The 26,838-nt window shown below is 39.5% G+C and overlaps 1 protein-coding gene across 1 annotated transcript in view; it reads right to left on the bottom strand.

The window, feature by feature from the left end:
- The window catches only part of PREX1 (phosphatidylinositol-3,4,5-trisphosphate dependent Rac exchange factor 1), a gene marked incomplete at its 5' end in the record, with an annotated part of 172,307 nt that overhangs the window by 24,731 nt on the left and 120,738 nt on the right, over positions 1-26,838 (bottom strand). Inside the window, 8 exons of the mRNA XM_084296939.1 lie at positions 1,439-1,610; positions 2,032-2,168; positions 3,316-3,401; positions 4,002-4,150; positions 7,519-7,611; positions 14,980-15,122; positions 16,460-16,532; positions 22,979-23,054. Coding sequence (XP_084153065.1) covers positions 1,439-1,610; positions 2,032-2,168; positions 3,316-3,401; positions 4,002-4,150; positions 7,519-7,611; positions 14,980-15,122; positions 16,460-16,532; positions 22,979-23,054 — 929 coding nt within the window. The remainder of the gene's footprint in view (positions 1-1,438; positions 1,611-2,031; positions 2,169-3,315; positions 3,402-4,001; positions 4,151-7,518; positions 7,612-14,979; positions 15,123-16,459; positions 16,533-22,978; positions 23,055-26,838) is intronic.

Below are 26,838 nucleotides of genomic sequence, written 5' to 3'. Positions count from 1 at the left end.
TAGAGTCCAGGCTCAGTCCTTCAGAGTGAATCTGGCTTCAGTGTTCTCCCCTAATAGCTACACTTCCAAATAAGCTCACAGCATGAAGGTAGAATAGTATTTTGTACGAATTACACTTTTCCAAGTTGGAAGACATACTCTCCCACCTTTTACTGATGCAGCGGTTAATATGTTCTGAAAACTTCCTCCAGATCAGAATTATTTAAACAGAGTTAAATGCAGTTACTTCCAGACCTTCCCCCTTTATCTCCCAATGTCCATAAATTCCTGGTTTGTCAGGGCTAGCAAATGATTCTAAAACTGCTGCACCTGAGCAAATGGTTCTAAAACTGCTCTGCCTTTCCATCCCAGAAACTGTCTCTCTTGTAAAGACCAGAAGGGACGGGAGCCGTTTCCTTTTGAATGGGGTGCAACAAAATAAAAAACATCAACAGTGCTTGTTGGGATCAAGCCTGAACCTTGCTAGGATCCTTGTTTTGCCAGTGTATAAACACTTCTGCTTCAGGCAAATCAAATTACTACAGCAAATGAAGATTAGGGCATTAGTATATGTTACATAGGTTATCTACATCTCCCTCTCACAAGCTAAACTGTGTAAGCCCCGAGATGTGCTCACAGCTTTGCCTGCTTTGTTTATAGGTTCTGGTAAGAATAAGCATTACGCTTGTTTGGGATAGCCTATAGCAGAAACCACACAGCTACCATGTCAAATTGAGGAACCTGCTTTACCATCACATTAACCTGGTTTTGTACCCTACCTAGCTCTGTGAAGGCCAGTTAACGATATACAGATCTAGGTAAGAGTCTCCTGCAGGCTGTATTGAGTAGCTTAACATGTAGTGGCATATCAATTACTACATGTGGCACAAGAGAGGGCCTTGCTCCATGAAATTGTTTTTCCAGTGGAGTATATGCTGACCCAGCTCTGTGACACTCTGTAATTATACTGGTCCATGGCTTGATATCAAAGTTATCAGCTAAGTAACTCCAGTTCGTTCCTACCTAAGCATGCAAGACCCTAGTCATTTACAGTGGGACCAGGGCTGTAACAGCAAATAAAAAGCAGATAGAGCAATAGATTTTTTTCTCTATCAAAATAATAGATTGATACTTATAAGGGTTCTCTAGGGCACAAGCAGGAAACAGACATCTAAGAATCCACTTAGTAATTCTAAAATCCTGTTTTCTGTTCAGGACAGAGTACATGCCTTTAGAGAGTAGCAGGGGTACAATTTCTGTGTGTATCTCATTTTTTTTCTGCTCCCAAGTAAACTGCAGGATAGGGATACTTCTTTTGGCAGACCTCATTTTATTGCAAAGCTTTACCAGCACAAGAAATATTCTAAAATAATTGTTACACTTTATATTTCTACTGCAGTTTTTCTTCCTGAAGCTCCCAAATCTTCCCTAGGTTTCCTTCTCCCATACGAATCTTTACCTGATTCCTGCTGGCTATTTTGAAGGGGATCCACTTCTTCACCTCTTTCCAGTGAAGAGTCTTCTTTGCTGGACCCAGGATGGCTGCCATTCAGATACGCACTGGATGCTGCTTGCTGAACTCTGTCCTCCTCAGCATCTTCATGTGTTCTGTACACCCACTGGTACAATCCCTTTCAAGAGATACAGGCCTCAGCTCTGACCCCAAAAAAATGCTTGATCTGTATATGCTTGGACTACAAAGGTGAATCTAGCTTACAGTTTTATATCTTCTACGTTGGCTGAAATATCAACATTGTCCCAGTGTCCCTCTGAATTTCAGACAGTATAAAGTCTGCATCATTATTTGGATGCATTTCTAGTCTTAGCAAATAGTTAATAATATTTAGTAGAGTATGAACTGACACACATACTATTTGCAGATGTTTTTGCAACTGGGGTTTACTGTAATCAGCTCCCTCGGTTACACTAGGACATTGGCATGGGAGCAAGTTGAAAGAGACTTGTGGAAGTTGCTTTTATGAATATTTAGAGAGAATAAAAACACAGAAGGGGAGGAATTAATGTACTTCCTTTGAGGTTTTGTATTCATACCAGTACTTCCTGTTGTCTCATTCTGTATGCTGTGAAGTGCTCCAGAACTTCCATATAATTTCCATGGGATGCATTATTTCCATTGACTTTCAAAATACACTGCCCTGGATGAAGGCCTACAGCTGCAGCCTCAGACCCTGAAAAAGTGACAGCAGGAAGTTAGACAGTAAAGCCATCTGTCTATGGAACAGAAAGCTGAAAAGGTTAGGTACTTATTGCAGGAAAGCTTTGTTGTATGAGAAAAACATTGTGTGTCTATCCTTCACATTTTCTGTAGTGCTGGGAAACACAGACTCCCCCAGCCTAAATGCATTCATGCTAGAAACTGAAAACCCTGTGGGAAATCATTTGGGCCCTTCTAGCTTTATGCTTACAGTAGGTGAGTTCTTAAATGTGAACCGTTATATATGTTTCAGTGTGTTGCACTTGAGAGATACAGAATATTTACGTGTTATGGAGTTGGTCAGGGTCTAAGAAAAAGACTGCGATGTATTTAAAGCTACATTAAGTCTAGATTGCAGTAACAATTTCAGTGGATTTATTTCAAGTTCATGTGAACAACACTCAGATAACAAATCCAGCTTCTAGAAATCTACAGTTAAGGTGACTAACTTTTTTCAGGGTACCATAGGTTAAAATTCCTAGTTTTATCCCAAATGTGATTTGTCTTTTGTTAGCAAAATCCTAAGAAAGGAGAATCTAGCTAGCTAGTTCAGTTATGGAAGTAGTAAATATCTGTCAAACTGTGTTTTCTCCTTTTAAAAGGACAATGGAAGACAGTTTGACCCTGTTGTATATTGATAATTTATAGCAGTATAAACCAATGTAAAGGGAGATTTAGTCTTCAAGCCTTATAACTTAATCGACATCAGAAAATTTGTTTTTGTCTGTCAAAGTGCTGATCCCATAGGACATTCACAACTACAATGATCCAAACCAGTAGAGAAACCAGTGGATGACCAGACAAAAATATTGAGAAAGCAACAGGCAGTATCACACCTGGACTTTTTCTTAGCCACCTCAGTTCTAAATGTTTGCTCCCTGTGACTGTAAAGACATTTCTTAGTGGTCTTACAAGAAAGTAGGTTAGGGTCACTAGGCAAATGCATTGTGGAATCAAGTTCCTTGTTTTGTGTTTATGGGATTAGTGACCCAATAAATTGTCAGGACTTGTTTAGAATTTGTTTGACAGAGAAGCCCGTATTTTGCTTAGTGTATCTACACATACCCTTATATAGATATGCGTATGCACTCCAGCTTAATTGTACCAGTCTTCCTACTTACCTCTTCCTACTGCATGAACATATGGTGGTGCTGCTCCCCGTATCTGAAAGCAAAGAGCTTCAGGACAATCTGGGATTTTAATAATCCTGCAGGTAAATCAAGAGGAGGCGAAAGAAACATTAAATCAGTCTGCTAGATCTCTAGGCACTTCTGTCATCATTTTCTGGCATTCACAACCATGTTTTGAAAAAAAATGTATAAAGAAAAGCACCCAAATAGTTTAGAAATAAATAAGAAATAAAGGGACATTAAGATATCATCCATTCCCTCTCCATTCTTCAAGGCAGATGAGAGATTTTCTTTGTTAAATTTTATTTATTTTTATTTAACTGATATAACATTAGCCGAGGATCTTTTCTACTAAAACTACTAGAGAAACATCTTGGACTAGCATTCAGCATCAAGTGATAATTTCCATGGGAAATTTTGGGATTACATAATCTAATAATGCACAAGACATCAGCAGGGTCGAGCCTCATTATAAGATATCATAATGGATTGAAAAAGATGTATGGACTGATATAGTTACAGACATCCAAAAATAAACCAAGCTTTAACGGGGTGGAAATTGCTCTCGCTTGGACATATACTAGAGTCCGAGAAGCTCCACACTTGAGTCAAAATGACAACCCTTATGGCTCAGTTCTGTTTGCGCACAAGGAGGCCAAAAGTTAACCTGCACTTACTCTTTTGATTTGGTGGCTACCAGAAGCCGAAGTGGCCTTCGTGAGCAGAAGGACTGGTTTAAGATGGTTTCTACTTCCAAAAATGGGCGTAGGAAGACTAAGTCCTCATTGATGGAATAGATTTTCCTTCCTGTTTGCAGGCCAGCCATCTGCAAATGAAACCAACACCACAGAACACTTTCATGATTTCACAGAAATAATTTGCATCATCTCTGGAAGTTCAGGCTCCAAGGTGTGATTTGAGAGGTTCAACTACTCTCTCCTATAGCAGTTCCTAGGATTACAAATACTGTATACATGCAGCATAGGTTCATCAAATCCTTTGTCCATCACCCTAAAAAGTTGGCTGAATTTACAAAAAAAAAAAAAAAAAGGAAAGAAAAAAGGAAAAAAAAAGAGAGATTTCACTTGCATAAATATTCCATGCCATGGATATATCTTCCTTTGTACTTTTCTGCCACAATTTTTTTTGTTTGCTTTTAACAGGGGACTTGAGTCTAGGCTGTGTTACTCAGTGACGTACAGAAGTGACATCCTACAACCTACAGGTCAGAGACAATGAACCAAGAGCATAGTTTTTGACCTCTAGCTATGCAAAAACTATCTATTACTAGTCACATAAGTAAATGTAACCTCATTTTAAGTGGTGGTAAAACCCTGCCTATGCTTTAAGTGAAACGCTGACTGTTCATCAACCTAAATAGCCACAACATTTTCATTTTAATTCCTAACTTTTCCATCTAACTTTAGACAGAGACAAATCCCCTGTTCTGCACACCGGGCAATAACTTTAAACTTCTCAATGATCTGTATCAGTTAAAATGTGACATAGCAGCATGTAGACTGGGTACTAGGTTACTGAGGAAATATCAAACTCACTTTAATGGAGTAAAAATTAATAAATTAAATAAATATGAATCCGTGGACCCAATTATTAATCCTTTCTCTATTAGTATTATTTCCCATTACATTAAGGTCCAGTAGCTGGGCTTTCTTCTAAATGTGACAAGCCCTTTTCCTGTTCTGCCTGGAATCCATTGACAAACTTCTTGACTGGGAAAAAGGAAGTTTAAACAGTGCTACATAAATCTCCCAGATATGAAACTTTATCCAGTAGCAAAAACGAATCTGGAAGCGTACAACTGGAAAAACCTCTTGACTATGCCTATTCATGGCTTGGCTTTTCTAATATATATTTTGCAGTCTTAACATCAGAAATAAGCTTACCTACAAAAACCTATACTTTTTTTTTTTTCTCAAAATCAAAGCTATTAAAAGGAGAAACTACCCAGTTCTCTCCTGGGTTTAATTCTCAAGCTTTCTACAGTTCATAGCATCCTCTTGTGTACCTGCATATAACATTTTTCCCCTGTCTTCTTTTGTACATAATAATCTATAAAATGGGTAAAATGTATGAATAGCAGTAGGGATGCATTTTAACTTAGAGCAGAATTTTACAAACTTTGATTTATAATTCAGAGGAAATGTCCATGCTATTTGCAATTAGAATCACGGAATCATTTAGGTTGGAAACAACCTTGAGGATCATCAAATCCAACCATTTACTTAAACAGGGGGTTTATTATAAAGTAATAACTATTAAATATATTTCTGAAGTCATTATGTTTTAGGCCTGACTTTCTCAAAGTAGCGTATGCACTTAATGTATGGGCAGTTAGCTAAAATTTTTGCATATCTGCAATCATTCTACCTGTGGATTGTGCATATGGGAAACATACCTGCATGCATAATCATAGTAAATCCACGAATATATGAGGTACACAGTCCCACATCAAACCCTACAAACCAGTAACTGTCAGAAACAAAACCTGTTACTCTCTTGGGATATAACTAACCAGGCCAATAAACAACTGACAATGTATCTCTTTATGGTTAAAGACCTGCAGCGTCTCGGCACTTGTATTCTCTGACTAATGGATGCTCCTTATGACAACTCAATGCAGTTGTCTGGATCCAGGCCACTGTTTTTCCCCAACACCAGCAGCGTGCTATTTGCTATTCATCTGTGTGGCCATTGGCCAACTGGCTGCTTGTTGAACACGCTCTGCTCAAGCACCAGACATCTGCTTGTCAGTTAGCTGTTCAGAGCAAGATGGCAACCACACCGCCCAGAAGGATAATCTTTTTTACTGTTGTTTCCTCCTGATAGAGTGAGAGCATCATTCATAAACCATATGCAGGCTTAAAACTGGTGGGTAAACCCAGCTCTAATTAACCTTCAATGTTAGGGCCAAAATTGAGAAGCTGAACCTCAGGTGAAGAGTTCCCAAACTGCAGTTTAAGTGTCCTGTCTGGACAGGAATTTGATGTTCCCACAATTGTTCTGTTAACAATTTTTAAACACAGTTTGGTAACTGCTTCTGCCATAGGCTCATTAAACAGTTTCTAAAAACTCTTGAGAAGACAAAAAGATGCTAATACTAAGAATAATAATGTTTGGCAGTTCTGATTTTAAAAAAAAACCTAAAAGCCATGTGTTGCACATGAAAGATGTTCAGTGCTGTGTGCCACCACAATCTGTGCATGACAGTTTTGATCCTAGTATATTAGGAATGAGAAATCACAATCCTAAAGTCAAAACCAATGTGTTAATCTTGAATAAATCCATGCAAGCAATGGAATTGTTCTCACTTCAGTTGGTGAATCTGGAATCTTCCTGTGCCCTGAAGTCTGACAGTCCTAATGAATGCAATGCGCTGTGATGGGCGCTGTGAAGCAAAGCTGTATGTCTTCATTTTTGTCCCTGAGGAGTGTGACAGCAGGCGTAGGGTCTCTAAATGGCCTACAGCTGCTAAGCCACACAGAATTACATGCTGGATATCCTTCTAGTATCACAAAGCAATTAAAAAGCCCAAGAATGTAATAAAATACATTTCTGTTGGACTTCAGGTCTTTCCAGAATGAGTTGAAAGCCCTCCGATTCAGACATGCAGATTTAGTTCTTTCCTTGGGCAATATTTTATGATGGAGTTGAAAAGATGGGCTTATGCTCACAAACAGTTTGTCTTGGAAGATCAAGAAAAAGATTCCTCAGAAAATTGTGTGCTTCTGTTGTTTGAAAATGCAAACAGATTTGCAGGATATTCCACAGGCAGCTAGCCAAAGCAAGGACAGCAGGATTATCTATCAGGCAATGGTTTACAGCAGAGGTTTAGATTAATAGAATTTTTGGCCAACCTATGTTGATTTTGAGCATGGGAATGGTTTCTCTGCTGACTGTAAAACAAATGCAAATCGCGAATACTCAGATCACTTAACTATTAAACTCAAAAAAAAAAAGAAAAAGAAAAAGAAAAAGTATTAAACCCCAGTTCAAAAGTTCTTTCTATTTGACATTCTCAACTTACTAAAATCAGTATGGGAATTGTAGAAGACTCTCAATTTTCTATTAGCTGCCTTTGGAAAGAAACAGACTTTAAGAAGATAGTTTTATACGTTTTCAAAACATTGAAACATTCTTAGCTATCAAACCCAAATTATTTACAAATATAAGTACCTCTGCAGAAGACCCTCTTCGAACTGACTTCACCACAATTGCTTTGTTCTTTTCTTCTATGTCAAATCCATAGTCATCCTCTTCTGGTAAAATCTTAAAAACAAAAAGAGCACTAGGCAATTATTCATAAATATGGAATATTCATGAAGGATGGAGTTCAGAAACTGGACTTTTCATTGCAATTCATGATTGACATAGACTTGTAGATCTTTAGGCCAAAGGGATTATTAGATCATTTGGTCTGATCTTCTACAGAATGTGAGCCATAAAATTTAATCTAATTATTTCTGCATTGAGCCCTTACTATACTAAAGCAGAATTTCCAGAGAGTTATCCAATTATATCTGCGGTCTGTAAGAAGTGAAGAATTTATTCGCTCCCTTGAGAGTTTGTTTGAATGGTTAATCAACTCCTCTACTAAAAATGGGTGTTTCATTTCTCATTTCCACTTGATTTTAACTTCTAGCCCTTCATTCTTCATAAAATCTTTCACTTGTAGATTCAAGAATTGATTCATGTTCAGTATTTCCCATTGGTAGATGAACTTACAGATCAAAATGAAGTTATTTATTTATTTATGAATGTTTCCTATATCCCCAATAATTAACATAATAGGACCCATTTTTAGCTATCAATTTCAGAAAAATTGAGGATCTCACAATTATTTGTATAGACAACAACACATACTACATAAATCTACATTACAACAGCTGGTCTACTGGATAAAACCCTAGATGGGATTGGTGAGAGAGAACAAAGAGGGAAGATAACAAGACCATGTAATATACTCAGTTTGTAGTTTTAATGGTTGGTAGAAGATGGCTGTTCTTGCTTCTGGGAATCTGCTCGCTTCTATTTGCACTGAGGTCACACAGACCAGCCTTATAAATATTTTTTAAAATCACATCAATCACGGCAAATATGTGTTTCACTCCTCCTTTTCTAGTGGTTTATTAACAACAACAAAAAAAGCTTAACAACTCACTAACCATTTTAAAAAATAAAAGTAAGGCTGGCTTCTGATAAGTAGACAAATAGAAACTGTAGCAGATAAACATCTTGTCTTTGAGCTAACACTACACATTTAAGAATCATCTGATAAATCAGAATCAAGTTGAAAGAGAAAATAAAGCTATGTATTATCTAGCATGCTACTGGGAAAAACATTACTGAGAATTATCTCCTTGATGCTAATTATTCCTGCTATTTTAAAATATTTCCCTTTTTCTATTGTAGCCAATGCCACCAGCTTAAAAACTTTGTCCTTTTACAGGAATTTATCTTAGAAAAAAAATAAAGAAATCAAAACCTGCAAGAGCCATACAGTTATGTTGAAGTAACGCATGACAAAATACACCTGCAGAGAAAAAATCCTCCTCAGATGATGTTCTGATTAAATGACAGATAGGAGAGTAAAAAAATACGTCTGCCATTCTTGGATATTCCTAATGAAACATTTTCAGAATCAATGCTATTTAAGCATGTTTAATACAAGGACAGCTTAGGAAATTGGGTATACCACCAGTTAGATTTTTACTATTGCAAGTATAATGGGTTTCAACCCAAGCAAACATGTACTTCTACCACTTCACAATTTGGATTAAATAGAAAATTTCTAGGATAGCTCTCCCATCCAGTTCTCATTTTACATTTGAAGAAACGATCAGTTTCATTTCTTCATCAGCTTCATCAGTGAAGCCATCAGCTACACAAATTTACATGATTGTTTGGGTGCAGCTACCATTACCAGGCATGAAAATCTGTTATATGCTGTCATTTTTCATAACCTCTCTTGCTCTGTTCATTAGTACTGCAAAATGTAGAGTTTGAAATCAAAGAACCAAAATACATTTAATAATCCCCAAGTGCGTCATTACTAGGAACTTCATCACCATGTTGTAAAGGAAGAAATCTCATATTCTGTACAGCAATGTTTCTGTAGCAGAAACACTCTCTTATGAAAAGGTAAACTATGGAAAATATTCAATATGCAATACTTGGAGAGGGCTATGATTCATTCTCTATTATAAAATAGTAATACCTCACAATTCCCCATCTGAACACCACTTATCCCTGAGGAGCCCAAACCAGTTAGCTAACTTGCCATCTACAAGAATTATTTCCATGCTCCCGAAATCCAATCAGTTCCTTTGAACATAATGAAGCAGCTGTTTAATCTTGAAAAACAACCATATTAAAAAATGAAACCATATGAGATATAAGCATGCTTAATCAAAACCAGAGGACAAATGTAGTCAGAACCTATTCAAAGAGAATTTTGGCAGAGATGGGGACGAAGAGTGGGAAGAAAAAAAGCTGTGAAAAGAATGGTCTATTACACCTGCATCTGTTACATACACAAAGCATTTTGGGTACATGGGTCATGATGCCAATGTGGTACCTCTTCACTGCTCCTCTTTCCTGTAGAAGGAGGATTATGGAGTCAGAAAATGCCTGGGGTGTGACACTTCAATGTACAAGGTATAGTGTCTGGTTTGTCCACTACTCTTGCTGAACCCTCCCACTGCATACACACAAAGGGCCTTGGGCCGGGCACCAAGATTCTTCCTTCAGTGAAGGAGGTGAAGGATCGAATTCTCTCTTGGCAGCCTCCCCAAGCTGCTCTTACTGTTCAGGAAGAGGCTAAAGAGGGAGAAACAGGAACTCTCACAGCCTAAAGAACCTCTTGAGGACATCAGCAGCAGAAGAGGCAGCATAGCAGATGGCCCATCATTTCCCAAACCGGGGTCCAGGACGTACATCCTTCTCTCCAGGCTTTCAGAACTCTCCAGCATAAACCCCTCTCTGTTTGACACTATTCAACAGTTTGAATATATTAAGAATTTCGTAAGGAGCAGTGATTTATGAGATGATGTCAAGTCTGAATGCTTCACAAAACTGCTGAAGTCCCTGTGGCCCTCAGTAGCCTTGGTTTGAACAGACCTACTTTCCTACCACCTCACCTCCCAGGTTGCTCCAGTCTCCCCAGGCTTTCAAAAGTCCACAGCTCTGGGGCACTAGAACAAAATTTCTTTTCAACAAGAAGCTCTAGAACCTAGGCCAGCCCTACAGCTAGTATCTTTAAAAGTATCTTTTGTCACATTAGCAAAATAGATGCTATATGTACAAAACAAGTCCAAGTTCCTTCTGGTTTATGATCTTTGAAACTGAATGGTGAAACTGAACTGAAATTGGACTGTTCATTCTGAACAGTGAAAGATTTACAGCCTAAAGGATGTTTTTCAGAGTTCACTGGAATATTTAGTATCCAAATCCACTAAAAGCCCTTATCTGGCCACATTCATCTAATTGATGGATGCCTCTTCTTACTGACTTGCCAGCCTGCCTCCTTGGGAGATCAGATATCCCCAGAGGACGGGCTGTCATTAGTGGCCCTGTTCCCAGGGGTGTTTTAAATCAATAATTTGAATACACCTACATACACTAGTGTAATGAAGAGCAAAGGAGAAGTGCAATTCTTGCTGTCCTTGCTGAAATATTGCAGAATTAGGTCACCTTATATTAGCACAAGCACAAAGATAGTTCTCCCAAAGTAATTAAATGTGGGAGAGATTTTTATTATGGAGCAAGTTTGGCTTTGAATAATACAAATTACTGTTATTTATTTGTGATTGGAATGAGAATTGTGTTCTATATATAGTTGTATAAGAATTTTAAGGTGAATGCTATGTTTCTTCGATTAGCTGATTTAAAACTGAAAAGACATGAACTCATATGATAATTCTACTTAGTATCAAAATCTTGAGGTCTGAAGTGCTGAATTATAAAGATGCTTTCATCTTCAAAGCTGGTTCTAGATGTAAGAGCAGCAGGAAAGCCCTGCAGATAGATGAGATTTAGCATCCTCATTTTCAGATGGCAAACTGAGGCAAGGAGAGACCTGATGAGGTCTTGCTCAGGCCACACAATGAGGTCAAGTGTGAAGTTAAACAAAAACCCAGGTAGCTCCATCTTCTGTGCTCAACCCATTGGCTTTGACTGAATATGCCACAGTACTAAGGCACCTGCCTGAGCTGAAGTGCAGGACATGCCCCAGCCCAGGCTCAGAACTTCAGTGAGACTGCAACTACTCCTGCAGCTACTGTGACACACTGCTGGCAAGTAGTAAAACATACTGGGTGCCTTGGAAGAATGTAGGAGATATTACGGGTCTCGAAGTTGAGGTGCAGACTTAAAGTCGAGTACTGTGTGCAGTTGTGGACACAGTACAAAGAGGACAATAATTTTTGGAGAGTGTACAGAGGAGAGTGATGAAGATGGTGAAGGGCCTAGAGGGGAAGACATATAAGGAGCAGCTGAGGTCACTTGGCCTGTTCAACCTGGAGAAGAGGAGGCTGAGGGGAGACCTCACCGCAGTCTACAACTTCCTCGCAAGGGGGAGTGGAGAGGCAGGTGACCCATTCTCTGTAATCACCAGTGATAGGACCCATGGGAACGGGGTTAAGCTGAGGCAGGGGAAATTTAGGCTGGACATCAGGAAGAGGTCTTCACCAAGAGGGTGGTCGCACACTGGAACAGGCTCCCCAGTGAAGCAGTCACTGCACCAAGCCTGTCTGAATTTAAGAAGCGATTGGACTGTGCACTTAGTCACATCATCTGTAATTTTGGGTAGACCTGTGCGGTGCCAGGAGTTGGACTTGATGATCTTTATGGGTCCCTTCCAACTTGGGATATTCTGATTCTATGATTCTATGATCTCCAATCTAGCATGACAGGTCTGAGAATGGTTCAGAAAATGTACACAGGCATCATTATTAGGAATCAGCTGACATGCTTTTCTCGTGAGATCGGATAAACGATACACTAGGGTCTTCTAGAGATTCTAGCAATGTCTGTGTAATAATCTTCTTAGGCAACTTCAAGGACAGCACACCTCTACAGGCGACTATCCTTGCCTGATATTAAGCTCCAAGTTAGCAGCTTTAATTTGTGCTTGGGCTAACAAGTTACTAGCATACTGCAGTAACCAAGTCACAATGTTTGGAATCGATCCAAAATCCAAATTCTCTTCAACTATGCAAAGAATGTTGTATATTTTTTCAGTGTATCAAGATTTATGGCCTTCAAGAGGAAAAAAAATGCACAAATGAATATTAAACCTTGCTTTAAGTGCATTTTTTTCAAACTGAAAGCACTTTTTTTTTTCCTTGGTATTTCCAACAATATATTGGCCAAAGTTTTTGTTTGTTGTCTTCTGTTTTCAAGGGCAAGCTCTACTGTGATAAAGCAAACTTAGATGAATGGGTGGGATTTGTCGCACTAACCAACAAGGATTTCATGGAAGTATGTTTCAAAAGCCAGTGCTGAGGAAATTCCATTAAACTTTCTATGGTGGGCTTGGGGGAAGGGAAAAATCAATGCCCTGTCATGTGAAGAGGCAGCAGTGATGTTCCACAGGCAGCAAAACCTCAAGATTCCAGCTGCTCATAATTGCTAAACACACGATGAAATACAAGTCAGGCACAAATGTTTCTGTGTATTAATGTAATGCGTTTCCTGTGCCACTATTTGTGGGATGTGCTTCTTAAGCATTCAGGGACTGCTAATTTATTTTTGCAAATGAATGCAGTACAGGCCTTTAGAATGGCTACTACTAATTGGAAAAAAACTCTATTCCCTCTGAGTGGTAGATTTCTTACTCAGCGCATGCACTTCATTTCAGATTGGTTACTTTTTGAGACAGGACTGTATTTTGACAGGTTGCCTGGTGCACTTCAGAAGTACAATAACAGTAATGTTAAAATTATTCCTGTTGTAAATATTTCAGTTTTTAAAAAAGAAGAGTGACTTAAAGGACCAATTAGGGATTACACTTAATCACTAGTAAATAGTTTGTGTGTGGACAATTTGCAGTTTGCTGAAGAGGCTTCAGTTTGTTCTGCCCCTTTAGTAAATACTAATAAACAATTACGTTACATTAAAACAGAATCAACTTTAGATCCCTCTTTTCGGGGCTAATGTACTATCGCTGGGCTTTTGCATTTTCTTTTTAATGGATAACCATGAACTGCTAGAAAAAAAGTGAAATAAGCATTATAGTCAATCTGTTTTCCGCTATCTTATCCTGATGAAGAAAAAAATTAAAAATACCTGAACAATGACAGTTCCCATCAATTTGTATGAAACTGATCTCTGAGTGATTTGCAAATCAAAGAAGGAAAAAAAAAAGTGCAAGTGTAGCACCTTTTAACTGCTTCCCTTTATCCAACGGTTCTCCAAGAGTGTAATCGTATTAGCATGACACTGCTGTCTCTGGCACTGGCTGCAAAGAGGAACAATTCTGAGGTCCCATGGTGCTTTAAATATTACTACTGGCCATTGAGACAAACACAGATTGGTCTCCTGGGAGATAAAGCAATAGTGAGACAGTGAAGTTTGTGTGAACCACAGGGAAAATTTTCCCATGTAATGGACCTCTGGATCTTTTCCAGCAATTCCGCTTTTGTAGTTTCTGACCCAAGCTTTTATCCTGCTCCTGCATTCTGTTGGTGCTGACAGGGAGAAAAAGATGGGCCTGGAGTCACTGGCAGGAAACAAGGATCTCAAGACAAAGAGTACACGCAATCCAGCTACCAAGTCCAAAGCAGCATGGGAATAATCCCAGGGCAGTAAGGACTGTGGTAGCATTTGGTGAAGTGGGAATCTGGAGATAACAGTAGTGTTGCAAAAAATGAACAACTTAAAAAAATAATAATAAATGGTTTCTGTAAACAAAATAAGGCTGCTACTTGATCCAGTAATGCAGGGCATATTCACATCACTCAATGATGTCTTGAAATCTCTGTATTTTGACTAGTCACTTCACTCTCATCTGAATCTACTGTCTATATTTAAACTGTTTGACCTTGATGGCAGACATCTCCCAAGATTGTAGTGCCCACTACTTCCTCCTCCACCACACCAACACTGTGGTACAGACTCAGCAAACTCAGACACATTTGGTGCCTGTTAAGACAACATCCAGCTGCCAGCTCACTTCCAGACTGCCTCTCTGAAGGGCTTCATGGGAAAAGAAAGGGATTGGGCTATGAACTGGATGAAACAGTCTTATCTCTGAGCCTTCTCTTTTCCTAAGACCTGTCAGAAGTAGGCAGAAACTTACTTGCATTTGCACATATGTTTGTAAGCTGTACACCAAATCTTCCAGGTAGTGCAGTAGGCCTGGTCACATGCTTGAGAAGGGGGCCTGCACCTTTCGCATGTCCCTTGCTTCTAAAATAAGCTGTGTAGTCTGCCCAGCTAGAAACATTGGAGCTGCAAAAACTGGGGCTCTACAGCAGAATAGCTCAAGAATTAGAATTTTTGCAGTGAAGGAAAGTCTAGCTACACCTGTAATTCTAATTTTTATTCTACTCTATCATAATTTTCCTTCACATTCTCTAGCCTGAAACAATACCAGTTTCATAGAAAGGTAAAGGTTTGCATTAACACATTTCTTACCAGAAGACGCTTTCCCAGGATGTTTTCCACAAGTTTGAAGTCATTGCGTAACTGTTTGCTCTTGGAACTGGTGCCTTCCATTTCTTCATCAGCATAAAAGCGGAAATATAAGGATTCATCCTTAAATTCACTTTTCTCCAGAACTGGAAACAATATGCATGAAACACATACATGCATTTGCACAGAGAAAGAAAGAGAAAAACAAAAAATAAAGTTAAAGGAAATCTTAAATATTTCAATTGTCTTTACAGAGCAAAGACCAGATGCATCCCCGTCAGTCAGCTATTCAGCTCTATATTTTTTAAGCTACTACTGTACTTTAGGGCCATGCTTTTCTTTACAGTACAAAGTAGCTCATGATATCATGTTTGACCTCCTTGGCAAGTAGATTGCATATAAAATGCACAAGATCCCCTTGGAAGAAAGATGTTACACCATATGTTGTGCTCCTCTCCCATATCAAAAAGAATATAGTAAAACTACAAAAGGAAGAAAGAGAGGTAAAATGATGGTTTTAAGATAAGGGATATGGCAAAACAGGCTAAGACTTTTCAACTGAAAAAGAATGGAGAGGGAAATAAGATCTACAACATTCTGGAAGGCATGATAAAGTTCTTTAACACATTTTCAAATACCAGACCTGGGGCTGCACAATAAAAGCAGCAGGTCACAATTTTGAAACTTGAAGAACTACTTCTTAATTTACCATGTACTTATGCTGAGGGACTCCTTGCCAAAGGGTGCTGTGAATACCGATGTTTACATGGGCTCAAAAGAGATCAAATTCTTTAAAGCAAATCAATTTTTCTTACATTTTTATCAAACACTAAGCAAATTTTCTACTAGTTACTTAAAATAATCTGCTCTCAAAAACACCGTTTTTGGAAGTGTTATTTATGATGTGAACTGGATGATTCATTGGACAAACGCTATTACACTCTGGGTACTTCGTATGTGCTACTCGATACCAATACTGATGTGGTTTGTTTACTTCCCCATTTCAGAAGCAGCATCACTAAGGATGGATGATGTCTCACTTGGCAATTTGGCACTTCAAATTTAGAAGCTTCAGAGGTTCAGCTTCAAGGATTGTACTTGCTGTCCAAATAGCAGGAACTAGACAATTTTACTTTGCACCTGACATTTCTTGGGTGACATTTCAGTACAGGACTTTGTTTGTGCATTGGTTTGATGTCTCTGAAAGAGATGCAGTGAAAAAATATTCCCCTTCTGGCTTGTCTAGTCACTGCAGGGCCCATCATAACCACTAGCAAAGGGATTCATTGAGGAAGGTACTGGGTTCAGACATTTTGTGTAAGCTCAAAGGCTGCTTTTTGGACAGACCTGATGGGATGCCTGCAGCTGTTTGCATGTCAGCATATATGGCACAGTATACAGAAAAGGGATTTTCAGACTCTGTCAGCTAATATGACTGCAGAGCTGCTTTAATTGGCTGTGGGGAGGGGTACTGATGCATTACCATGATGCATGAAGCCGTTATTGCAGAGTCCGACACCCAGTGCGACAGCTTCCTCGCGAGTCTGACAGTCTCCCTAGAAACAGGAGAATAAATGTTACACCTCAGACAACTTCCTAAACTAAATTAATTCCCCTCCCCACCGCATGGCTTGTGGCTTTGCAATTAGCAGGATGCTCTTTGTAGAGAGGGAACAATAGAAAGCAATTAATATAGCTACCCCCACCTTGCCCAAATCCCATTCATTCCTATATATAGCATCTTTTCCCTCTGACAGGAACTAGGAGGACAAAGACCAGAACTCTGGAAAGCAGTTGTTTAACCTACAAAGGAGTATAATATTATTTCAATGTAAAGACTTTTTACTTGCAATCACAATGTCAGACTTCAGGGCCCATTAGCCACAGATGACAAAACTCAGAGAGGTTAAGAGATCTTATCTATACTCAAAACCCAAGGAAACCAAATAAACAAACAAAACAAAACAACAAAACAAAACAACAAAACAAAACTGTGTAAACCCAGTGCATTGTATGTGAACTCCAAAGGTTGTACTGGTTAAACCTGCAGTAGCACTCTCCTTCCTCACCCAGCAGACTGACAAAGGATTCAGTTGCTCACTAACTGGCAGCCTTCAGCATAGTATTTCAAAATAGGTATCAAAAGTGACTTACAAATTTACAAATAAATCTGAAAAAACAGCATTAAATTTTGCACCTACGGTTCAGCTAAATATAAAACATACTCAGTTTTCTCCATTCCTCTGCTAACTTGTAGCCACAAGTGAATACTTCTGCAAGCATGCTGATTGCATTTTTAGACAAACAATTTCTGGATAGTGCAGAGAAAAATCAGCAGAAACTACTAGTCTTACCCAGATAAAAAACATTTTTAACATTGGTTATGGGCTGTAATGCAACTGTCTGCTTCCCAGTTCCCTGAGGGACACAAAAGAACCCAGGATCTCCTGTCTTGCTAAGAGCAGCCGCTCAGCTCACTCCAGCAGGTAGGGGGGATCTGCTGCTTTGCAATGGGACTAGTTTAGCATCTGCAAAGGGACTATTTTAGCATTGTACTTTCAGTCATACTAAACTGGAAGCTGTATCCAACAAAAATACTGCAGCTTCTTTTTTCCCCTCCCATCTGGAGAACAAGGTACGCTGAAGTTCCAGCAGCAATGGCAGAGCAGTACACGGACTTTGTTTGAAAAAAAAAACTAATTACAGACCGAGAGCCAGTGGAACATCAATGTATACTTCACATCCAACTACGCAGAGCAGTTGCTATGTGCCAGGCAAATACTGGCAAAGAACACTACTATGGTGTAAAGATAGTACTTAAACACAGGATCAGTTCTTGTGACTCAGATGCATTACTAGCTCTTGATGAACAGACCTTCTGAGAACACGAAAAAGACATGACATTTACAAATCAAGAAGTAAATAATGTTGTCTTGGTAGGAAGAAGACTGAGGTTGTTATGGAGGAGCTGCCTCATTATGTAATCACACAAGGAGAGCCAAGCAAAGGGCTTTAATAAACCTGAAGTTTAACTTTCACTATAAACTAATTTCAATCTCTGTAGGTCTTTTCTCATTTTCAACATCCTGCCATGCGACAATCCTCAGTACTCATTTTGTGTTAATTTATGGGATAAATGGGTAGTTTATTTTACAGAGGCTGGGACTTAAAAATCTAATTTAGTCTTTCAACTGTAAATAAACTGAAGAAAAATGCCTTCTACTATTATTTTTTTAACCTTTAGGAATCTGCTTTTGTTTTAGGCAATAAGATCTGTATAGGGAGGCTCTAAAACTTCTACTACTACTGGCATCAGCCTGCTCATGATGATGACAGATTGGCCTCAGATCACTCCCTTACAAAACAGAATTCTCTAATTAGAAAAGGTAATTAAAAACAGATTATTTCAGCTCATCTGTAAGTCTTTCTAAATGTTATGTAGCAATTCATCCAAATACAAGGAAAGCAGTAACAAAAATCTTAAGGAAAAAGAACCACCTAAAAGCAGCAATCTTGACAGAATGAGTCTCAGAATTTTTTTTCACACAGAAATTGCATGTGAAACTAAATACACTAGTCTGGACATAGTAATTTAGGTTTATTCAAATGCAATCACTGAATTCAAGTCAACAGAATTACAGAAACAGTTTACAGACAGAGAAGAATCATGTGCATTAGACTCTATTATTACTACTATTGCTGCTGCCACCATTAGTTTATTACTTCATGTTGCCTAGTTCTGGTGTCAATGTGGTGTCTAAAGTCCTAATCATGGACTATGGCTGGTTGTTTTGAGATGTATAAGCTCAGTGATGAAGACAGTTGCTTACAGCTACTGTAGGAGAAAGGAAAGCAGATAGAATCACAGAATTTTCTAGGTTGGAAGAGACCTCATGATCATTGAGTCCAACCTCTGACCTAACACTAACCAGTCCTCCACTAAACCATATCCCTAAGCTCTACATCTAAACGTCTTGTAAAGAATTCCAGGGATGGTGACTCCACCACTTCCCTGGGCAGCCTGTTCCAATGTCTAACAGCCCTTTTGGAAAAGAAGTTCTTCCTAACATCCAATCTAAAACTCCCGTGGCACAACTTTAGCCCATTCCCCCTCGTCCTGTCACCAGGCATGTGGGAGAACAGGCCAACCCCCACCTCGCTACAGCCTCCTTTAAGGTACCTGTAGAGAGCAATAAGGTTGCCCCTGAGCCTCCTCTTCTCCAGGCTGAACAAGCCCAGCTCCCTCAGCCGCTCCTCGTAGGACTTGTTCTCCAGGTCCCTCACCAGCTTCGTCGCCCTTCTCTGGACTCGCTCGAGCACCTCCATGTCCTTCTTGTAGTGAGGGGCCCAAAACTGAACACAGTACTTGAGGTGCGGCCTCACCAGAGCCGAGTCCAGGGGGACGATCACCTCCCTAGCCCTGCTGGTCACACTGTTTCTTATGCAAGCCAGAATGCTGTTGGCCTTCTTGGCCACCTGAGCACACTGCTGGCTCATATTCAGCCGACTATCCACCATCACTCCCAGGTCCTTCTCTGCCTGGCAGCTCTCCAACCACTCATCTCCCAGCCTGTAGCTCTGCTTGGGGTTATTGCACCCCAGGTGCAGGACCCGGCACTTGGCCTTGTTGAACTTCATGCAGTTGACCTCAGCCCATCGGTGCAGCCTATCCAGATCCTCCTGCAGAGCCTTCCTACCCTTGAGCAGATCGACACACGCACCTAGCTTGGTGTCATCTGCAAACTTACTGAGGGTGCACTCGATGCCCTCATCCAGATCACCAATGAAGATATTAAAGAGGACCGGCCCCAGCACCGAGCCCTGGGGAACGCCACTAGTGACTGGCCTCCAACTGGACTTGGCTCCATTCACCACGACTCTTTGGGCCCGGCTATCCAGCCAGTTTCTAACCCAACAAAGCGTGCGCCAGTCCAAGCCAAGAGCAGCCAGTTTCTTGAGGAGAATGCTGTGGGAGACGGTGTCAAAAGCCTTGCTGAAGTCAAGGTAGACCACATCCACAGCCTTTCCCTCATCCACCCAGCGTGTCACTTTGTCATAGAAGGAGATCAGGTTCGTCAAGCAGGACCTGCCTTTCATAAACCCATGCTGACTGGGCCTGATCGCCTGCTTGCCCTGCAAGTGCTGCGTGATGACTCTCAAGAGGATCTGCTCCATGAGCTTCCCTGGCACTGAGGTCAAACTGACAGGCCTGTAGTTTCCCGGGTCTGCCCTCCGGCCCTTCTTGTAGATGGGCGTCACGTTTGCTAGCCGCCAGTCCACTGGGACCTTCCCCGATCGCCAGGACTGCTGATAAATGATGGTAAGCGGCTTGGCCAGCTCCTCTGCCAGTTCTCTCAATACCCTTGGGTGGATCCCATCTGGCCCCATCGACTTGTGCACATCCAAGTGCCGTAGCAGGTCACCAACCAGTTCTTCGTGGACAGTGAGGGCCACATCCTGCTCCCTATCCCCTTCCACCAGCTCAGGGTACTGGGTATCCAGAGAACAACCGGTATTGCCGCTAAAGACTGAGGCAAAGAAGGCATTGAGCACCTCCTCCTTTTCCTCATCTCTTGTAACTAAGTTTCCCCCCGCATCCAGTAAAGGATGGAGATTCTCCTTAGTCCTCCTTTTTGTGTTGATGTATTTATAAAAACATTTTTTGTTATCTTTAACAGCAGTAGCCAGATTGAGCTCCAGATGAGCTTTGGCCTTCCTAATTTTGTCCCTGCACAGCCTCGCAACATCCTTATAGTCCTCCCTAGTGGCCTGTCCACTTTTCCAAAGATTATAAACCCTCTTTTTCCTGCTAAGCTCAAGCCACAATTCTCTGTTCAGCCAGGCTGGTCTTCTTCCCCGCCAGCTCGTCTTTGGGCACGTGGCACAATAAACACAGATGTGTCAAGAAGAAAAAACAAGCCACTTCTAAATATTTTGTTAATATCATGGAAAAGGTGAGTTTTAAGATTATGAGTGTATCAGGTTTGCAGACAATTATCAAGTGTTCCTTCTCAATCAGAAGAGGTGCTCGCTCCTTTCAAGTGGCAACGTACAGAGGTGCAATATGTGCTGCAATGGAAAGGAGTGGATGGATGGGAAGACAAGAGAATGACAGAAGCAAGAGGCCTAAAGGATCTAGCTTACCCGTAGGTTTCTACTTCATAGCAACATTTTATCACAGACTATTTCTGGAGGTCTGGATGTAAATCTTTGGGCAGAATAGAAAAGCACTGTTTTTGTGATAGTGCCCTTTAGTGAACCCTCAGTAGCACCTGACATTCTGTGATCTACAAGTGCTCTCATGTTTATGTGAGGTCTGTGTTCATCTTTGTTCTCAGTCTACTCACAGAGGAAGAAAGATTAGGTTGCAAAATAAAGCCAAGAGGGTGCAGAATCAATGAAACAATGAGATCCTTCCCTTCAAGAATTGTTTCTAAGCACCTGAAATACAGTTGACTCAATTTCTTTGATTAGAAAAAAAAGTTCCTACTATTTTACAGTGTTCAGTCTTATTTGTAAAGGTCAGGGAAATGAAAAACAGCTTTCTTATTAGGAAAGGCTCCTCCTGGCATTTACAGTCTAAATTGTAAACAGAAACAAGAGGGACTATCTTTGACAACAATCATCTCTATCCCATCTATATCTAATCTAACAGAACAACAGACCACACTGTTTTTGTGCACCATTTCTAAACTTAAATCATGATGCAAATTGATTGTCAGAAGAAGAAATAAATATCCCAGCATTTTTGTGTAACAGGTAGTTATCAAATCAGACAATAACAACAATATTTTCAAGAACAGATTCCTAACGTTAAACTGACAAGCAGATATTTGAGCAGTTAAGTAAATGCACTGCTTTGCAAAATGCTGAACATTCAATAGCTCCTACTAAAACCTATTGTTAGCTGGTATGGCCGAAGTATGAATGGTTGCTAGAAAATGATTCCATCTGGTATGAAAACTTCAAGCAAATTGTCTTGAAAATTACTCTTTTTAAGGATCTACAAGCAAAGATTGATTTTGTTACAAAGACTGAAATTCATCTAAGTTGCAGGCAGTGATTTAAATATTTATATACTCCCTTTAATGGAGCACAGAAGAATTTTCTTTCATTGGTGCATCTGTGTGCGTGTATGCATGCACACATACACTATATAAATTACATCATCTTCTGTATCTACATTTCTGGCTTTAGTACAATCTGGTTCGATCTTAATGTAAAGTTCAGCAAACAGGAGAACAGCGAGATTAACCTACCAGAAGGAAGAATAATGGGGAAGGTAATGAGCTACATTTTTCCAGACGAAGAGCTGATCTTATATGTCATTCTTTGAGTCTTTCTACTGCCTATGGCACTACGATTAGCTATTATAATGGTGAGATTAGCCTGATTATGTCTCTCTTCTTTGGCCAAAGCAAACTTTTTTTCCTCAGCTTTCCATGAAAAGACCCTGTTAAATTACAAGTAACTGATACAACAATTTCAGTACTAATATGCTTGCTCTCTTCCAGGCTCTTAAGAGGAAAGCAATCAACTACTCCTTTCTCACTCAGTTATTTGGCACAGAATAACCTTAAATCATAGCAATCTTATTAATGTAGAAGGATGTCAAGTGCAATTGCAGGAAACATCTCTGAAGGACAACATCCCTGATAGTTAAGAGGTCTGATTCTAACTCAAACTAGCCGTCTTTTATGTCATTTTGTCAGTATTGGACTTGATGTGATTGTGAATCTGACCATCATTTAAGACAAGCCCAGAATGTGCAGTAGACTCTATGGCAGTGAGCAACAGGATACCCTCTCCTTTTAGACTGCTTTAGTCTAACAAAGGTAAATTTTTAATTCCCCAATCTACAGGCTCTTCCCTGTAATTACAAGTTAAGTATTGGGCAACTCCAATTTCTAAAGACAGTGATTCAGTGATTTTATTTACTTTTAAATGAAACTGAAAAAATAAACTACTTGTCAAAGACACCAATATCTTAAAAATTTCTTACCTGTGCAATAAGCCAATCCACTAGTTTGCTTGCAGGGATTACTGATTTGTAGGTCTTCAGGTGATAGTCACGATCTCTAATTAAGAAAGAGAATTTGGGGAAAATCAGGACAAAAGATAAATATGTCTTTACACTCTAAACCTAAATATACTATTACAATCCACTGTTGCGAAATTGAAGAAAGAATTATAGATGAAAAAAAACATGACATTCCCAGCCATAAATAAGTAAGACATGCAATAGGAAGCAGATACTACCTTCCTATCTTTAGAAGCATGGAGTTTTTAAAATTTTCTAAAAACTTGAATTAAGGAGATATTTTAAATCAATACAGAGCAGTAATATTTTAAATTTCTCTTGATGGTTTTTCAAGCTGTCTTCAATGAGCTCATATTCCTGCCATGACATTCTTTCCACAAATGCACCGAGCTTCTTCTTTAACTTAGGTTAGCATATTGCCACCATTGTGCCTGTTGAAAATCGCATTCTTCTAGCAGGAAATCATATTGTTTCCATCCTAACGGCAATCGTACCCAGTTTACATTTACTGGATCTGTGCCAGGTCCATCTGTTAGGTTAAACAGTTCTGCTTTTTCAGTGTTTACCCACCGACATTCATAGGCAGTCACCCTGCATATTCCCTCTGTGACCCCTTTTGCTAGGTTCCCTGAATTAAGGACCTTTTAGCCTACTCTGTCAAGAGAGATTCTCCTGATTGTCCTCACCTGTTTGGATTTTACTTCCTTGAGCAAAATACCTGAGCAGCCAGATACAAATAGAGTAGAGTGCTCCTTTATGGCATTAGCTAATTTCAGTCAGTGCAAATGAAAAAGAAGTGTTACATTTAGATCTTCTAACACAACTTGTACCACCTCACACTCAGCCCTTCTAGGCAGCAGCATTGGTCCTGAAATCAGGCAATGAAACACTGTTGTAAGTTACTGCATTTTGCAGTTTCCTTCCATTAATCTCCTCAGAGCCATGGAGATAGCTGATGTTTTCAGTCTTTCATTTAGTACTTCTGAAGAATTTTGATACAAATATAAGAGTAGTATGTGTCTCAGAACATTGGGCTCTAACACCTTTCTCCTCCAGGTCACTACATTCAATCCTGCTCATGAGGGAGTGAAAAGATCTTTCCATTTTAAGGCTGTTTATTGGCTGACATGAAAAAAGTTTGGTGGTCTTGATCCAGTTCCTAGTTCCACATCACAAAAGCCACTACTGCAATTCATTTGCATTAATTGGCTCTCTCTTTTTAAGAGCCTCAGTAGATAGGCCAAATCCTGAATGGGCCATGGAGAATTAATTCTCCTCTCACCCTCAGAGGTGATCCTTCTATTTCAAGCCTGAGGTCCACTGGCATGACTGTGGAAGGAAACTTTCACAGCCACTGTGACTGTTTTACAGTCTGGATATGTCTGTAACAGCATCTCAAGAGAAGACCTTAGTCTTTTGTTCTGTCAGATCGACCTCCTTCATCAGCACCGCACCATCTAATACTTCCTTCTTTTCTAAAAATTTAAAATCAAAGCACCATCTAAACTTCATAATACCTATGTTTCCCTTTCACTAATCATCTACAGATAAAAATATGCTGTGACTTTCTTTTGTAATTAAATGCAGTAGAAAAGCAGAATGCAGGGTGTGAGAAATTAGAAAGGGAAACAGAACTTTCAAAATTTGGAAGAAAAAAAAAAAAAAAAAAAGCATGACAGCATTTCCAGAAATATATCCTCAGAACAAAAGTTTTCCTCATAGTGTTTAGGCATATTTTTCACCTTGTCTTCCAGTAATGTGCTAAGCCCAGCACAAAACTGTGGGAGTTTTCTGGGCAGTTTTCCCCTCTTACACTCTTATCTTGAGAAAATGTGCTTTTGAAATGTCAGAACAATAAAGGAAAGCATTAAAATATTGAGTACTAATGAGTAGGGGTTTCCAGATTGTGAGAAGTAACTCCCTGTGTTTTAATAGAGATGCTGGCATAGAGCTTTGAATAAACTCGCATTAGGATCTTGCTCCGAGGCCAGTTTTTCACTGCTTGTTCTTAAATGCTTATCCAGGATGAATATTTCAACATTAGTTCACTGACTTTTCCCCCCTTTCAATTTAGCCTGAACAAGAGAGGAGCACGCATCACAGAATGTTATCCACAACCACAACCTGCAGGTGAACAGTCAAATATAGAAGTAGGAACCATTGAAATTTTGGCAGAACCTTGCTGCCACACAGAAACTAGAGAAATATAATGTTCCCCACAGGCTGTATTTCATCTACACACTGAAATATTGTCCATTAAACATGTAAACAGGGAACAAGTTTTCCTGCCCTCACAAATTGCCCTGAAGTAGGTCAGAGACATATTCAGAACCTCTTCTATATCTAACATTCTTCTGAAACCTTTCATACATCATTCCTCAAAGTAGCATGCTTTTTTGCAAGTGGGGTACAATACCTTGTCCTCAAAGTACATTAATGTCAGACTTTACTTAAAAAAAACATGAAGACAAAAGTTGCATACACTCTCCCAAGCCACAAGGGAAGACAACTAAGCAAAAACGTATTCCATGGCTGCCCACAAAATAATTGAATGGTGAACTTTGATTCCTCCAGATTCTCTTGGCACTTGCACCAGGCACTACAAGAAGTTTTCCTGATTTTCTAGAAGGAATGTTGCACTATGAAAAGATCTTTCCCACCCTGCTAGCGTGATTGCAGGTATCAGCAGTCTGAAGATTCCAAACATAGCAGTGGTCGAAAGGCAGAGCAGAAAGTCAAAGGGTTTGCACAAATAACTTTTGGCAAAAAACTACCTCCTGAAATGTTAGGCTTGTCAGAGGCAAAAAGATACAGAACAGAAGACAGAAGAAAACAGAAGACATGAAAAGATGTCTAATAAGGAAATAAAGGAAGGGTGAGTAGGAAAGCAAATGGCTAGAAGAAGAGCCCAAACATACTCAAAATGTTCAGTCTGTCCAGAAGGATCCTAAAAATTCAGAGTCTGCAAATTTTTCACTGGTCACACACAGTTTAGTTACATGCTGCTACAAGTACAATACAGATTACTCCTGATATACGAAGGTTCTCCAGCTGAGATTTATTACAAAAGCAGCACATTGATAAAACACCACAGGACAGGCCTGTGGTAGTAATTTTCTCTTTGCCAATTCCCTAAAGCTTAAGACTACATCCCTCTCACTTTGCGGGTAACCTGAGGCCAGAGACATTTCTTCAGGTTCGCTTACCATTATTCCTACTTTGCATGTGAATTACCATCTTAAGGAGTGGAATGTGTGTGTGTGTACAAATACACACACATCCATATACATCACTACTTTGCCTACCAGGGCTGCATCACACTTTCCTGCTCTCCTTACCCTTCAGGCTGACTGAAATCTCTATTATTGTAGAATGGCTATTCTGGCAAAAACAAAAACAAACAAACAACAACAACAAAAACAATTTACAATTGATATGGCTTATGAAGTATAACTATCTTTGCAGCTGCTCAACTCAGGGACAAGAGGGAAGCTGTACTGAATTTGGGACTTCTTCCTCATCCAATTTTTCTATGTAAAAAATAAATTCTCTTCAGTAAAAATGCCCAATTCTCAATCATAGGCAACTAAACAGAACACCTGAGTGGTTCAGGGTGGGTTCCATTACAGGCCAGAAATGTTCATTTGATGTCACAGTAAGGCAACGATGATTGCAAATCATCTCCTGTGGGCTGGGAGGCTTAACTAACTGCAAGTAACTGTAATAAATAATAAAATAAAATAAAATAAAATAAAATAAAATAAAATAAAATAAAATAAAATAAAATAAAATAAAATAAAATAAAATAAAATAAAATAAAA

This window comes from Netta rufina (assembly GCF_964035555.1).
Source record: "Netta rufina genome assembly, chromosome: 16".
In the NCBI taxonomy this organism is placed as follows: Eukaryota; Metazoa; Chordata; class Aves; order Anseriformes; family Anatidae; genus Netta; species Netta rufina.
This window is presented reverse-complemented; position numbering and strand designations above follow the sequence as displayed.